At 35.1% G+C, this 17,673-nt stretch overlaps 1 protein-coding gene across 22 annotated transcripts in view; it reads left to right on the top strand.

Moving 5' to 3' along the window:
- The window catches only part of PPFIA2 (PTPRF interacting protein alpha 2), a gene marked incomplete at both ends in the record, with an annotated part of 426,677 nt that overhangs the window by 363,139 nt on the left and 45,865 nt on the right, over positions 1 to 17,673 (top strand). For 13 of the 22 annotated variants that reach the window (XM_080935707.1, XM_080935698.1, XM_080935696.1 and 10 more), the window contains 4 exons: positions 368 to 397; positions 4,213 to 4,343; positions 6,353 to 6,507; positions 10,747 to 10,840. In XM_080935707.1, coding sequence (XP_080791833.1) covers positions 368 to 397; positions 4,213 to 4,343; positions 6,353 to 6,507; positions 10,747 to 10,840 — 410 coding nt within the window. The remainder of the gene's footprint in view (positions 1 to 367; positions 398 to 4,212; positions 4,344 to 6,352; positions 6,508 to 10,746; positions 10,841 to 17,673) is intronic. The other 9 variants (XM_080935708.1, XM_080935705.1, XM_080935700.1 and 6 more) reach the window with 1 other exon arrangement.

Here is a 17,673-nt window from a genome sequence, read left to right as displayed (position 1 = left end):
AAAACTCCGTTACCAACCTCACTTTTTAAATAAAGATCTATAGTTTTATTTTTTTTTTTATTTTTATTTTTTTTCAGAGATGAGGACCGAACCCCGGGCCTCGCGCTTGCTAGGCAAGTGCTCTACCACTGAGCTAAATCCCCAACCCCGAGATCTATAGTTAGATATTCTTTAATCTACATAAAATATTGTAGGAAAATATTCATTATAAAACTAATATTCATTATTAGGATATATTCATGGAATGAATGAAAGAAGGGAATGAAGAAAAATGATAATCAAGTTATTGATGTTAACTAAATTGTAACATCATGAATGGAAATCATTAATTAGTTCTTTTTTGTCTCTTTTATTATTGCCATTGCAGCCAAGTGATCTAAGGAAACATCGGAGAAAGGTAATGTAAATAACTATTCAATATTTATGAGTTGGGCGTCATTTTCTTTTTTAAAGCACCTAAAATATTATTGTTCAAAATATTTATTAGCATAGAATAAATATTAATGTATTCAGGTGTTGTTGAGTTTTAAAATATAATAGCACATATTTTAAAATCTTATTATTTCTCATTTCTAGGAAAAGATTTAGTTATGAGAATTAACTCACATAAGCCACTCATGGTAGGAAAAGATATCATAAGATCAATGTTAGAGCAGCAGTGGTTGATTTCATTTTTCACTACTGATTCATTTTAATGTTGCATTTATTGTTACTCAGTGATGATGAGCTAACAGATCTTGGTACACTTATCAAAGTAATTTAACAGTTCTTTACCAAAGGGTTTAAAAGAAGAGGGGACTAGGTGCACCAAGAAAGTCCAAGGGATCTGCAAGTGGCAGACACTGGAAGACAAGAGAGATAGGGGTCATTTTGATGTCTGTTTCAGAAGGTGAAGAAAGACAGTTTAAGCAAGTTTAGGATTGATAGAATGAGCTCACATGACATCAGGTGTTGAACATCTGTTCCTGGACAATTCAGTCAGGCTACCATTACATCAGAAGTATAGCCATCATCCAGGGAGGGTGATTCCCAGCACAGGCCCTAGGTTGATAGGATTTTATATAAAATTACTTACCAAGTAGTTTACTATCTCTACATAGTTAGCCTGGAAAGAAATAATCCTGTTATGTAAGAGGGCAACTAGATAACTCTGAAAAAATAGGTATTTACTATGAAATTTTAAGATACAAGATTCCACATGGAGGCAAAAAGAATGAAGAACAAATTCATGCAAGTTATCCTCTGACCAGATGGGAACACTATGGCACATTCAAGGACACACACACACACACACACACACACACACACACACACAAACACACACACACACACACACACACACACATACACACACACACTCAGAAAGAGAGAGACAGAGGCAGAGACAGAGACAGACAGACAGAGTCAGAGGGACAGAATAAATTTATAAGTAAAAACACTAACAATTGTTTTTCTTTTTTTGCACAGAATAGAGTTTATATTCAGGCAATGGTGGGGGGTGGGAAAAGGCTGTTAGAGGCAAGAGAGAGAGAGGGGGGGGAGAGAGGGAGAGAGAGAGAGGGAGGGAGGGAGGGAGGGACAGTGGGAGAAAAAAATATATATCTATATACATATGTATGTGTGTGTGTGTGTGAGAGAGAGAGAGAGAGTGTGTGTGTGTGTGTGTGGAGGAGAGAGGGGGGGAGAGGAAGAGAACTAGAGGAGTAGAGGCTGGCCATGAGCACATGGAGAGAGAGGGGGAAGGGAAGAGTAGGGGTTAGGGAAGGGGAGAAAGAAGGCAAGAGAGCAAGAGGAAGAGAGAGGGCAAGCAAGAAAGAGAGGAGGGCAAGAGCAGCCATTTTCTTAATTATAGGAGTCAATCAAGACACTAAATATGATGTGAATTCAATATAAGAAAAAAGGAGTTTGATTCTGGATGTAACGTGGGAAAGATTTCAAGTTTGAACTTGCTGTCTGACACTCACCATCTTCCAGATGAGGTGATCATGGGCTGTAGAGAGAGCTAAGCCATTGAGAATACCTGGTGTTCCTACATATTACTGGAGTTTTATTTACAGCATCCTCATGGTGAAAAACAAAGTCCAGAGGATCCAATGACCTCTTCTTCCCTCCACAGGCTTCTGCACATGCATAAAAGACAGAAAATATGAAATAAAAATTAATAAGTGTAGAAATTTTGAAGATTTGGTAGTGAGTATATGCCAAAACACATCTGAATCCAGAAAGTATCATTATTCCCTTAAACAGACATATGTTTCGACTACGTAATTTAAGTTGGCAGAATTTTTTGTGTCATTTTAGTTATGACTTATCTATAAAAATAAGTATCTCTTTATATAACTAGTAAATATAGAGAATTGTAACATACATATGTAAACACATAAATGGATATAGTGTCAAGTTAACATTCCTTGATGGCTCTAAGCAAATAATTTTACATTCAAGTTTACCAGATTTGACTTCTGCTGTAAATGATCTAAGGCAATTTTGAATATAAGAAGAAATCTAATAATAGACATTTTCACAGCCTGATTTTTTTAAAAAGATGAGCTGAAAGATTTTGTATTAAGTATTTGTGACTACAACGAAAGGTTGCAGAAAGAAAACAATTGACCAAACACTGTTGTATGTCAGGGTAAAGATTTATATATTTAGCTTCATTTAAATATCAGATGAATTGATCAAGATAAGCATTTTTATATTTATTTCATTGACTGATTGCAAGATCTTTCAAACTCAAGGCCTAGTATCTGCTTTTGTCTGGTGTCTTAAAGGGCTGGTACTGGGAAGGGTATAGTTTCATGGTGCATAGAGGTATATTTTATTTGAAGGTGTTTCAGGAAGAAAATAGTGAAGCAGAAGAAGCCTAGTAACACGGACTGTTGTAGGAAAGATTATGGTTAGATCTTGATACCTTGAAAGTACTAATAAGTTGAAACTGAATTATGCTCAAGTAATCTAGAGTAGATTCAAGGCTTAAAAATCTTTGATCTCCGCACAGTGAAGTCATTCTGAAAACAATTATTGATAAGATTCTTCAGAGAGGACCATGTGGGTGACTGGAGGGAAGGGATTATATTCAGCCATCTCCCTGAAATGTAAGAGTAACCTAAGCCAAGCAAATGAATGACTGAGAAACAAAAGCAGTGTTGTGTTCCTGGAATGCATGAGACCTCATCACATATATGAAGCTCTGTGCACAGCACAGTGAATGTAGAAACCAGTAAGGCATTCTGCAGTATAGCCACAGAAGAAATCCGCATGTGCAATTCCAGATTCAGGTATCAAAAACCAATTTCTATAACTTTAATCTCTCTATACATGCTGTGTTGTGCAATGACAGCTCTGATTTTTCCAAAAAAAAAGTTTATATGATTATTTTTAATTCCTATCTCTTGAAAACTGAATGATTTTTTTAGTTTTTCGGAATTCTGAACATCATTGTTCTTTACTATTGAGCTTCTCATCCTTACTGGGTTTTCTTTCGTGATTGCTGTCAATTGTAGGAAAATTGTTCAATTTTCAGGAATTATGTTCTTAGCTTTCATTTCCTTCACTGGGAAAATAAACTATATTTTTTATAACCCACAATGTGGTTTGTTGTGGTTTTCACTGTATAATGTTTATTGAGCACTCCGACTACACATTTTTAAAATATTTACTCTATGTTTTGTTATATTGATTAATGTAAAGTCCTTTTTTTCTGACAAGGCATATTTTATGAACTTGTCTCCCTTCCCCTTTTCTATATGCTTACTTAAGGATGCCTTTGCTATGAAACCATTACTAGGCATAACATGTTTTCTTCAATAAATTTCTTAAAATGTGTCCAGATCCTTCTGTAAACAGCATCTACCCAGGGGCTGCCAGTGTGGCTCAGAGGCATCTTGCCTATTGTGAGAGGCGCTGGATTTCTATGCAGTATTGAAGATAAAGTAAATGACCATGCATGTCAAGAATAGCTTTTGATTGACATATGGCATTTTTTACACTTAAACCATATTTTTAGGTGATAGCTCATTGGTTTCAAGATATATTAGCTTAACTCTTAAATAGATATGAAAAATGAGACTCTTACTAATAATATCCTTTCTTTGTAAGACATATATGTGCTAGAATTACTCTAGTATCCTCACCATAATGAGTGTTCCTTTGAGGCACTTTTATTTGGAGGTATAATTAGCTCACTGACTGCATGGTTCCTGTTTCTAGATTGCAGTGGTGGAAGAAGATGGGCGAGAAGACAAAGCAACAATTAAATGTGAAACATCTCCTCCCCCAACACCCAGAGCTATCAGAATGACTCACACCTTACCTTCTTCCTACCACAATGATGCCCGGAGGTAAAACTCAAGTAGTGTGAACATTAAATACTTCTTTCCCCCAATTCTTCCTCTTTCTTCTCTATGGCCAAATAAACTGTTAAATAACTTAGAGACAAGCGAGACTCACAGATGGCTCAGGTGTTAAGAGTGCTTGCTGCATTGGCTGAGGGCAAGAGTCTGTTTTTCAGCACCTACTCTGGACAGCTCCTCAAAGCATAGAAGTCTAGTGCCAAAGGATCCAACAGCCTCTGACATCATCCACAGGCACCTGTGTGCATGTGACTCATATACAAACATACATGTACACACATAATTAAAAATACATTTATTATGTACATAATTTGACTTGAAACATAATTTTTTATAATGCTCTTTTCTGGTTCGCTCCCTTACCATATCTCTTGTAACACTTGAAAATTATCAGTCATTATCACTTTTACTTTTCAATTTGCAACCTAATACATTTATATGATTGTGTTGTTACCAGCCAACTATAAAATAAGAATTAGTCTTCTGTATGAAGAAGATATTTTCTAGGGCTTGAGAAATGGCTCAGTGGTTAAGAGCACCGAGTGCTCTTCGAGAAGTCCCAGCAACCACATGGTGGCTCACAACCATCTGTAATGAGATTTGATGTGTCTGAAGGACAGATACAGTGATAAAAAAACTTATACGATCTGGAGGAAAATATTATAAATGTGTGTTGTATTAGGTTGTATTGTATTGCATTGTAAGAGAAATTAAGGTCTGAAAAGTCTCCTCCAGGGTCTCACTTGCTGCATATCCCAAGCTACTGAGATGATTAAAAGTCCTAAGATAATAAGGTCTCAGCATGAAAATGAGTAATGACCAAAAGTTAAGAAAACGTGCTGAAAAGCATTTAATATGCTCTACGATTCTTCCATAATGGGTGATCCGACTGCCTAAAACTTTCAGCTTGATCTCTATAATCACAGCATTGTTACATATCTCACCATTTAGTTTATACCATACAAACCAGACTTCTCATTGGTTTCCAGTTGTAGCCACATATCTGAAAACAAATCGATTGATTTAAAGATCAATGCATCTTCTAATGAGCAGCTTCGTGAGAAATGATTTTTGAAAAAGTATGATTTCTTTCCACACCAGAATTTCTATCTATTAGGCTGATTTCGATTACTGATTTCAAAATTTGTATCTTTTTCTTCCTTGCAAGCAGAGGATTATATTTTAATATATGAAAAGCTCTTTCCATATAAAGGTTAGAGTAAAGAAACTCAGATTACCTAGGATTAGTAAAGTTTTTAAATTGTATAGATGTGAAAATAGATAGCAATATCTAGTGAACACCTTTTATTAAGCCATTGCCTGACATACTGATCAAAATTGAAAACTGATCAACCATTTGGAAGTCATTTCAGTTTACTGTGCATCCAAAATTGTAGCTTATCGATAGCTGTAGATCAGGAAGACGGTGGTGAACATTTGTAATGTTTTCCTTCTAGATCCCAGTTATAAATTAAGATGTCATTTATAATAAATTAAATAGTCTCAAACGTGTGAAAGGAGAAAGATGACTAAAATGACCACCCTATAAAGACAAGGGTTAAATTAGCAACTTCAAATTTTCAATTAACAGATTGCCATGGGTCATTCGGTTTAAAATTAAAAAAAAAAAAAAAAAAAAAAAAAAAAAAAAAAAAAAAACTGTGAAAAAAATAATGAATTTTAGGTTCAAAAAATACATTAAATATACAGTTACTTAATTGAGCTGAGGTGGTTGATTAATTTTACAGTGTACAAGAATAAGAGGGGAAAGAGTTCTTTAGAGCAAAATGAGGTTTTATTTCTATTAAAAAATTTGAGACCCAAGGAACCAAGGAAGATACATTTCAATAACTTAGAGAAAGGCAAGAAGAAAAGGGAAAAAATCACCTTCAAAATCTACTTACTCCTTCTTTTGTCACTTATAAAAGAAAGAAACTTCAAGCATTCGGTAGATAGCAAATCGAAATGAACAGTCTTTCCTCTTTTGTGTTTTGAAGCAGTTTATCTGCCTCCCTTGAGCCAGAAAGCCTTGGACTCGGCAGTACCAATAGCAGCCAAGACTCTCTTCACAAAGCCCCCAAGAAGAAAGGAATCAAGTCTTCAATTGGGCGCTTGTTTGGTAAAAAAGAGAAGGCTCGACTTGGGCAACTTCGTAAGTATGGGACCTTGGTTTACTCCTACCACTTGGGTGTGTCACTTTTGAGTTACCCAGTGTTTCATGTCTCATCTGTAAATTCCTTTATATAACTAGCAATCTTTCAGTTTAGTTAACCTTCTTAAGCCAGTTTAGCTAACTAATGCTAAATAAAGGCTGGGATGTTTTAGTGATAATATAATGAAGTTCCATTAGCACTGTGAATCAAGTGTTATTATTGCCATGTATATTTCATTGTTGAGTAAACGAAGTCTTTGTGATTTTCAGAACAGAGACTACTGTAAAAGTAGCTAGAGAGAGGGCTCGGTTGATAAGATTCCAAACTCATGGTTATGAGGGCCTGAGTTCAGATCACCAGAGCACATGTAATAGTCAGTCCAACAGCCCATATAATGTAACTCCAGCCCTGCTAGGGTTAAAGATAGGGGGATTCTTGGCATTTACTGTCCAGCCATATTAAATCCATCAGTGAACCTTAGGATTCATTGAGTGACACACAATAAAATGATAAGGTGGAAAAACGAATTAAGGAAGACACCCACAAGCATGCATATGCATGCCCACACATGCATGTCCACCCTGCATACCTATATATTTATGTAGATTCCTGTGCAAAAACATACAAGGTCATGTATGGACATGAAAGATTCAAAAACAAATGGACCAGGCAAAAGAAATAGAGGAATATGCTGTCAATTAGAGCAGATATGAATATAAAATCTTAATGATGTGAATTTAACTTTTAGTTTTGCAAAATAGTGTGGAAACCTTAATATACACAAAAGTTATAATTCCAGACTAAATATGCTGCAAGTAGATAAGATATGATGGAAAAGTAAAAGCTACCACACTTTCTCCCTGATAACTCTAAGGAATATTGATGAGATTAGGTTGGGGGAAAGGGGATAACATCCGAAATGTAAATACAGAGAATATCCAATAAAAAATAATAAAGTATATCAAAAAATAAGTAAAAAGAGTGACTGATAAAATGGATGTATGAATTAGTACTTTTTCAGTGATACTAAATATAGCATGTGACTTTGAAATGGATATATATGTATATTCATATAATCATATATATATTATCTAAAATTAACAATTGAAATTTCTGAAATAAAGTTTATTCCTCTGACACTTCAGGAGGAATATGGTCTTAGCCAAAGTTCTTTTGGTTGGAGAGAGACCATGATCAAGACAAGTCTTATGAAAAACAGCATTTATTTAACTGAGGGCTCATGTGCAGCTTTAAAAGCTCAGCCCACGAACATCATGGTGAGAATCAGACAAGCAGAACACGGGAGCAGTCACAAAGAGCTTTACCTCCTACATCCTGCGCAGTCAGCAAAAGAAACAGGGTGGAAGATTGTTCCAGTATATTCCTCTGAGAGTTTAATTATTGGGGAAAGGTTACAGTGCTTTTGATGGAAAATTTTAGAGTGATATAGATTCCTGGGCATGTTCTAGGAATGCTCAATTAAAGAACTAATTATTTACATGCAATGCCATCACTTAGGTTCAAGATGTTTATGTTTGCAGGTTTGTGACAGCAAACTTTTTCATTACCTCTTCCCTGACATTCATTGCTGTGCCACCACGCAAGGCACCTGAAGCCATAGAAAGCTGATGCCCACATGTGATTTGCATAATGCAATGGGGCAGTTGAATCCTCTTCATGTTCTGTTTCCGAGGAGAAGGTATCCTTAGTCAGTAGAAATATAACAGGAAATTAAAAGCTGTTTTTAAATATAAATCTATAGCCCAGTCAACAATGTTTGTTTTATCTAATTTGCTGATTTATTAAGGCCTTTAACAAATTCTTGCCCAATTTTAACATATTGTAGTATAATTCACAATTGTGTTGTTAAAATGCTTGCTAAAATAGGGATCATTTATTTGCTAACATTTTTAATATTTATGCTTATCAAGGTCTATATTTCAATTTACCCCCCTCTAAAAATCTTTTAATTGACCTTTTCATTTAGATCTTTCTTCCATTTATTTTCACTTGAATTTGAGGAGAAAATACTAAATCATTGGGATGTTTTTCAAACACAATTGTGGTTTACTGAGTTACCGAGGGTATAACTTAAAACCTAGAAAATGCACAATCTTCTAGCAACCTAAGATTTACTTTATATGTTCAGAAGCTGTGCATTTTTAGATCAGAATATATGAGATTGTTCTTAGTTATAGTTCTAGTCATTTCAACTCCTCCAAACTCAGGAAGTAACAAAACCCATTTCTGGTCTCATCATAATTTTTTTCTTTTCTTTCAAAACTTAAAATATGATCCTGTTTTATTTAGACATTAAAGATTTTGACAAAAAAAACTTTAAATAACAAACGAATTGTTCTTTTATTATTTGTAAAACCAAAATGCCTGATTCATCCAACAACCTGGAGATTGAAAACATCCCCACACTTATCAAATAGACCAGTCTTGTCAGTCTGCGGTGAAACCGTGTGGATCCATCCAGAATTTTGTGACTTTTAAGTCAGTCCTTCACTTCATTTCCATTGTGAAGAACATTTTTATTGTTACTCTCTGATAATAAATGATAATTTATGGATGTACACTAAGTCCTATAGAAAAGTGAGAGAAATGAGTCCAAAGTATTCTATCACTGCATAATGGAAAATTTCTGATCTAAAAATCTTCCCTAGGAGATATTCAGTTACCCAGCAGGTGCCTTTCCATATAAGAGTGCAGTGAGTCTCTTACATAATAAAAATCTTTTCTGCAGGATTAATAGCACATGAACACGAGAAATAAAATATACTTGACCTTTTATCCATTATGCTGACTTGAATCTGGAGAGTAAATGATGTGTTTTGATTAAAGGGGGCTTTTTCATAAACAATTATCTACCCCAGTAATAAGATTGTCAGGCTAAGAATTAACTTAATTTTTGTCAAGATGCTCTATTAATACTCTCCAGATTTACAAATTATTTTTTAAATTAAATTAATTTACAAAAAATTAAATAATGAAAACAGTAGTAACTAACTGACCATTTTGTTACGGTAATAAGAGAAATCACATTATAATCCAACCCTCAACCTTTTTAGCAAGAAAATTATACAGAAGAAATGAGTGACAATTGTCTTCAATAATTAGTTGCTGGTGTGTTGGCTAAATTTGGAGAATGGTATTTGTTAGAGTATTTGAATGAAGTTACGATTAGTATCAGATTTGAGGATTTCTAATTTTATCCTCACACATAACTTAAATATCTTCTATTTAAAAGCATAAGTATATCTTTATCCACATGAAAATAGTAAATAATTTTCTTTGAATATGACTTCATGTTTTTAAGTACACAAAATATCAAAGAGAAAGAAGGATGTAGTATTAAGCTCACGAATTTTTACTGTTAGAAATGCATGAATCAATATATAGAGGTTTAGAGTAAAATAATGACTTTATAAAATGTATATTTCCAATATTGACACACATGAAATTTCTCTTGTTCACAGCAAGACCATGCATATTATACATACTATAGTATATATATATATATATATATATATATATATATATATATATATATATATATATATATGTATACATATATATACACATAAACATATATACACACTAACTCAAGTAATTTTTAGCACATTAGATAAACAAAATAATCTTCTTGGGGTCTTTGGAAAACAGACCTAAATTGTTTCAGCCATACATTTATCAAAGAGAAGACCATCTCATAATGCATGAGGCTCCGAGAAGAAGATAAGACTCAGCCAGATGTACACAGTGAATTCTAGGAATTCTATTATGTGCAGAACCTTTAGAAGCCAGCAAGGGTGTCTGCATGCCTTAAATTTGGGACTTGAACACATGCATCTAGGTTTCTACTCAGCAGAACGTTTCTCAAAATAAGTGAGATATGACAAGACTGCTCTCTAATTATTCACTCTGACCTTTCACCAGAAAAGTCAAACACAATGGGCGTGAGCTTTGCATACTGCACAGTTGGCTGTTGGTACACATACATATTTACTGTCTTCCACATTCATGCTTAAGGAAAAAAATGAATGAACAATGGTAGGTACTGTTTTGCATTTATTTTCAGTGCATTTGTATGTGTAACATATGGATGTATGTGGAGAGTATTAGCAGGGCCTGAAGAAGTCATGCCTCTTAGTAGTTGCTCCAATAATCCTCTGAGGTGGTGATGTCAGGATGAACAAGTACCTCTACTATGATGTCAATTCATTTCTTTGCAGGAGGCTTCATGGAGACTGAGGCTGCAGCACAGGAATCCCTGGGCTTAGGCAAGCTTGGAACTCAAGCTGAGAAGGACAGAAGGCTGAAGAAAAAGTAGGTTTGGAGGTTGATTTCTCTCATTTTCCTAATCCTTTACTGTGCTCCTTTAACTCCCCCTCCCTTTTTGGCAAGGAAAAAGGTAATGGGAACTGAAACCACTAAATAGTGTCCCTGGTATTATCTCAGGCACTGGGTGAACATGTTTCACAGTGATGATAATGAACTGAGAATTCAAATGAGCATAAAACTCTTTCCCTCGACAAACAACAAAACTGACACCAGTGACCAGAGCCTTGATTTCAAAATGGAGTTATTTGCAATATGCTTGGAAGTAGTATTGACATCACCGTTGAAGTCCAATGAAGTTCTGATTCAGTGTGACAGAAAAAGAGGGGAATTTCATGCTCCCTCTTATGACAGTTATGTGTCTAGTCTTCATAAAGGAAGGTTTGGAAGGAAAAATATTTCTCTGGCTGGGTATAAAGTTATCTTAGGTGGGAACAGATTGTTTGGCATCTGCCAGGAAACTGATAGTTTTATCTTTCCATTCAGATGTAATATGGAACATTTAAATGACTTGTAAAATGGAAAAATCTTGGGTTTCAGCAGCTGTTTGAAAGGGATTCCATAAATAACGTATTTTTAGCTGCATAGTAACATTTTCAGTGACAAAAAAAATCACGGCCCTGAGAGCTGTCTTTAAACCCATGATAATTTCGCTTTATTCTCAGTCTCTTTGTGAGTTGCTCCTTCTCCAATCTCTAAAACATTTATAACTTATTTTAATGTTTGTTTTATTATGTTCCCACAAAGAATAGTCATTGTCCTACATAACAGTTTGTGAGAGGCATATTTCTACTTTTACAAAACACGGGTTTATTTATTAATAATTATTTATTAGTTGGCAGTAATTTACTGAAACTATTTCTCCACATCCAATAGAAATTCAATCGAGAAAAGAGGTACTTTGAGAATGGTATACCTTGAATAAGATAAAATGTTAAGTCCTGTAATATTTCTTAGTTCCTGATAACTTAAATATACATATTAATACTTCTTATAACATGCTTCAAATATCCTCATTTGTTTAATCTTATTAAGAGAGGAAAATCTTTAATTTTATAGCTATCTGTGAAGAACATTATTCTTTTCTTTGTTTATATTCTGGTTAGTTTATTATAACTCTTGAAAAGATAAAATATTAATACAAATCTGCCTAATGGGCACAGTTTCTTAAAGAAAACACAAAGATAAGATATTTTCCTTTATATTGGCTAATTCATAACAAGAATTCAATAGCATATGTGTGCAGCCAGTGCAGCGCGACTTGACATGATTAAATCTTTCATTTAGTCCCCACTTGCATGAAACTTATTTCAGTTGCAACATTATCAAAAAATAGAATTTAGTTGTGTGTCAACTATCTTTCTGTTTACATTCTTTTCGGTTTGTTTGCTGTTCTCAGTACATATCGGGGCTGGTTCTCAGGCCAAAACATCTTTATCCAAATGTTTTCCATCAAAAGTCTTGGTAGTCCTTACTCAGTTCCTGCCTTTGCTCTCTCAGTCTTCTAAAGGGTTGGGTCATTTCTTCTCAGAATATTGTCCCCATGCAATGTGGTCATGTTTGTCATGTGACCTTACTCTGCATGTGTCTGAGAGTGAGGTCGTACCAGGCTTTGCTGTCTTCTCTCAGTGGACTATAGGGGCCTTTTTCTGTTCTTTGGGAAGGATGAACATCTCTCTTCTTTTAATTGGCAATGAGAGGAGCTAGGAATAAGAAGTTTGCCTCTTTGCCTTGTTCTCTGACACCTTGACCATGAAGTGCTCATTTGCTTTTCTTAGCCATCCAGCTATTAAAAAAAAATACTTCATCTACTTGTTTGGGAAGATTTAAAAGTTAATGCTGACCACATAGTCAACACAAAAAAACATGGACTATTATACATTAGCACAATATGTACTACTTTAAACAAATAATCCAACAAAACAAAATAAATTAACATCACAATTTCTGAATAAGGTTTAATTCACCCAAATATTATGTCAAGTGTGTTTTTTAGGTTTTTTTTTTTTTTTTTTTTTTTAGTTGTTTAGTTGTTTTTTCATTGCTCTCACAAGATATCTAACAAAAGCCATGTAAGGAAAAATGTTCATTTTGATTCACTGTTTCAGAGAATACAGTTCTTAATGGTGGAAAATGGTATTGGTGGGGACAGTAGGAAGCTGACTGATCACATCCCATTAGTCATTAGGAAATAGAAAGTCATCAACACTGATGTTCAACTTGTTTTGTTCTTATTTAGAACACACATTTAGGGTTCATCTTCCCATTTTATTTGACCTATTCTAAAAAGCTCTTCCCATGCATATGCAGAGGTTCATTTCCAGGGTGTTTCTAAATTCTGTCAAGTTGTGATGCAGGAGGACCATGTGGTGCTAGCAAGAACTCAAGCAATGATCTAGCCAAGCCATCTGTAGCATCTTCTTTGATCTCAAGAAACTTGTTATTGACAGGACTAAAGCTAACGGTGACTGCTTGAATAACACAACCTGTCTAACTCTGAAGACAACCATGAATAAACAGGGATCTTTAAAAATAAAACAGAAATGCCACTCAGTGACTACTTATCTCCAAAAGTGTTAGTCATTGAAGTTTTAGCATAATTTTTATGATTCTATTTCCCATGGCTTCTAAACATTGTATCAAAATTTTCAACAAAAAAGTAGATGCGCTAAAACAATCTCCCACATCTTCAGTTATAATCTTAAAATATTGTATGAATTTTGTTTAATTTTTACATCTTCCTGAACAGACAGTGACTAAATGAACACTGTGAATCAATTTTTAAACATCATTAAAATGAAATTAACACGCCAGTTCAGCTAGCAACAACATCCACTTCAGAGAAGCAACATTATCCTTGGAGCCCAGCAGTCAAACTTAATCACCACCAATGAATCTTTATATTAGAACTTCAAAGAGCTCAAAGGAAGCTCTATAGATTTGACTGATTTATTCCCATTACAGTCCTGAGGCTCTATCTCCATGCATAATTTTTATTATGTTTTGAGAAGCTTCACTTTTAATCTTTGGCATTTGAAAGGTTCAGAGTGAGCATATATCTAAGCAAAGCAAATGTCACTTAAATTATTCATACTCTAAGGTACCACAAAACTCTGAAACATTCTCCACTCAATAAATATTTATCTGGTAGCTCTAAGCCAGTTCGAACTTATAAATGACTTGGAGCCAAGAACTTCTGTTCAAAGTTGTGAACGCGTTTTCCTTTCTACAGGGTGCAGTGGACATTGGTGGGGGAGGGGGGAAACAGCTGAGCTTCCACTACATATGTCCATTTTCTAGGTAAACTGTAGAAATGGACTTGTTACATAAAGTATAAATGAAGAGCAACTGGTGGATATTGAGCCTTTAACCAATTCTTGATACATCAGAGGCAAGGTAGTTCCATATGAAAATAAGAAATCATATTTCAGCAATGTGCTTTCACCAGCATGTTTATTAAAATGCAGTTGAATTATACAATGTTCAGATTTGTTCTTCAGCCAGTATATGGCAGCCAAGGGTTTATATAATCACTTATATTCTTCTGGTGGGCAGCTAGCTAAAATGTTCTATTATAGTAGGTCTTTTTAGAACCTCAGCCCTATTTCCAATAGTTCTCTGGGGAAATGTGTCCCAGGCTCATACTGAGAACCTAGAGGTGGGATTTGGGCCTATATTGGAACTCAGCTATCAGATTAGAGATTTTTTTTCCTCCAGCCAAAGACAATTAAAAGCATTTTGTGAAACTAAATAAGAAACAGAGAGTAACCAGAAAAAAATAATTCACCACTCATGAAAGCTAAGGTTAAGGAAAATGAGAATACTGCCTTCTGTGTATGTACATCTGATCTATTTGAAGAAAGGAAGAGTGAGAAAAGAGAGTTATTTTGATCCAACAATAAACAATGGATAACAGGATAGGCATGGTTGAACTCATATATTATTTATACACATTATGCTTTTGAGAAACAGTAGAAAATTTAAAATGATAAGGGCTAATTAGATATTAAACTCCAAGTTTTTACAAATTCTGCACTAACTTTATTTTCTAAATAAATTCTATTGTGAATTTGACTAAACTCCCTATTATTAATTTGACTCAGTAGTCCTGACAAAATTGAGTCCAGGACAAATTTGACAACTTGTTACACTTCATCCATTCTTTTAGGGTTGTTGTAACCCAGTGATTTACATGATGGCTAGTGACATCTCGATTTTACAAGAAAAGTCTTTAAGGAGACACTCGGGGGTACAAAGAACTGCACTTAAGCTCTTAAGTTCCGTGGCCAATTATCTAAGGCGGGAGCCTTTAGAAGGAATAATAAAAGTGTCCCAGCCTGAAAGCACCTGTTGCTCTTATTTTAAACATATTCTTTAAGATAAAAACCAATGACCTTTCTGACAAAAGAGGCTGAACAAATGATTTGGTGATTACTGAATAAAATAGAAAGTGCATACAAAGCACACTGTTGTAAGTGGCTAAAATAACTTAGTTTTGTAAAACTATGTATGAGAAAGTACACTTAAGATATTTAGAGAAAGTGTTTCAATCAACTCCTTTATAAAGCTATCAAAAAGTTATGAATTTCAATAGGGATAATTATGTAATTCTGCTGTCAACTGTAGGACTGTTATAAATGTACACATATGTGCATATATATTTGCAGCTCCTCAGGGGTAGAGAAGATAATTTCTATTAAGTAGGTAAATGAACAATGCCTGTTAAAGAATATTGCATTCAGCAAAGGTGGTGAAGGGTCAAAATTCTGTGCAGTAACCAATGGGTTTTGAATAAAGTTCAGGAAAATATATTTGAAATTAAATTTGTGCTAATTCAGAGGAGCCTTGTCAAAAATAGTTAGAAGACATCAAGACATGCTTTGAAATTCTGGTAGGAAGTTTAGACATATTGAATGGGTAGAATGAGACCCCAGGCATTGTCAAGCACAGTTTCAATCAAATATGTCTTTTGATAAGAACTGGAGCCAAAGGCAGAGGCTATTGAGCCAACTTTAACATTGAGTTACTGGTAATCAGGACCAGCAAGGAAAGGCCTGAATACCTGGAAAGAAACATGGACCTATGGTTATATACAACTCAGACCAATTGAACATGTCCACATGGTAGGATTTTAACTGGTGAATCAACTTTATCTTGCGAGATTGAAGTACGTTTTTAAGTTGTCCTTGCTCTAAGTTCCTGAAGTTCAATTCAGAACTGAACTAAAGTCAGAAGAACATTTGGATGCTTTTTATCTTATTTATTTATTTTTTTAAAATCTGGCTAACTCACATATTCTCTAAGGATTGAAAACACATTTCCAGAATACTTGAAGTTGTGATCACAAGCTTGGACTAGATAAAGAGAAAACTTTTTTAGATCCGATAAAAACACAGATACTAATTTCTAGTCAGTTTACAAAACCCAAGCCCTAGGCTTCTGCTTTGTTCACATCCGTCCCTGTCCAGAGTCTTTACTGTTCTGCCAATATTACTGTCAATCTTGCTGTTTACAACTCTTTTTGACCTTTTAGACCGGCTTCTTTGATTCTTTGCAGCCATGGTTCTCATGCTCTATCAGTTCCTCTTGGTCGAGATTGCCTTCCTATAATCCTTTTTTTTTTTTCCATTTTGGCTAAATACTGTTATCTAAATTACATCTCTGAATGCCTTAAAGACCCTCAGTTATTCCTTGGAATCCTTGTGATAGTTTTCTAACAACTTCAAGTAGCTTCTATACCTTCACGTGGCCAGGTTTCTACTCTTTCCTCCCCCTTTTTATTGAATATTTTAGGTATTTACATTTCAAGTATTATCTGCTTTCTTGGCTCCCTCCTTCCCATCCCTCTCCCCCTCCTTCTATGAGGATGCTCACCCCCACACCCATGCACTCCCACCTCAACACCCTGGCATTCTCCTACACTTGATAAACTAGCCTTCACAGGACCAAGGGCTTCTCCTATTGATGCCAGACAGTGCCATCCTCTGCCATATATGCACCTGTGGCCATCGGTCACTCCATGTGTACTCTTTTGTTAGTAGTTTAGCCCCTGAGAGCTCTGGGGTGGTCTGGTTGGTTGATATTGTTGTTCTTCCTATGGGGTTGCAAACACCTTCAGCTCTTTCAATTCTTTCTCTAACTCTGCTCTGGGGTCCCTGTGCTCAGTCTGATGGTTAGCTGCAAGCATCCTCATCTGTATCTGTAAGGCTCTGGCAGAGCCTCTCAGCAGACATCCTTATCAGGCTCCTGTATGCAGACAGGTTTCTACTTATCTCACTACCCTACTCAGCTCAGCTTATCATCTTCAACTTCATGGTTTTGAAACACTCATCAATGTATTGGATAGTGTTTCTCTCTACTGCTTTGTGTACATTGCCTCTGCTCGAGATTCTTCATAGTTTCTGTCATAATCATGAGTATATATATGTTTTATGTGTATCAACTACCCAGTAACAACAGCCATCATTCTGCTTATTTGATATGTATCACTCTTGTGGCACATGGTGTCTTTGACATAGAAAATACTTCCCTTCCCTACATGAAGTCTCCCAGAAAGGCCAGAAGCTACATTCCTGAAATCCCACCAAATTTGGTTGCCAATACATGAACAGAACAAGGATGATATAGATAAGCATATTAATGCGGTCACTAGAATCTCATGAGTTCTTTATTCTGAAGAAAGGACTACAGGTAAGTTATGAGAACAGAGTAAGGGAAACTGTATTCCCCAGCACAACACTAGATTATCCAGCACCAAATAGGCACTCCTGAAAACATACACATGCATGTAAACAGAACTACACAGACTGAGACATTACACA

This window comes from Micromys minutus (genome assembly GCF_963924665.1).
Source record: "Micromys minutus genome assembly, chromosome: 22".
Classification (NCBI taxonomy): domain Eukaryota; kingdom Metazoa; phylum Chordata; class Mammalia; order Rodentia; family Muridae; genus Micromys; species Micromys minutus.
This window is presented reverse-complemented; position numbering and strand designations above follow the sequence as displayed.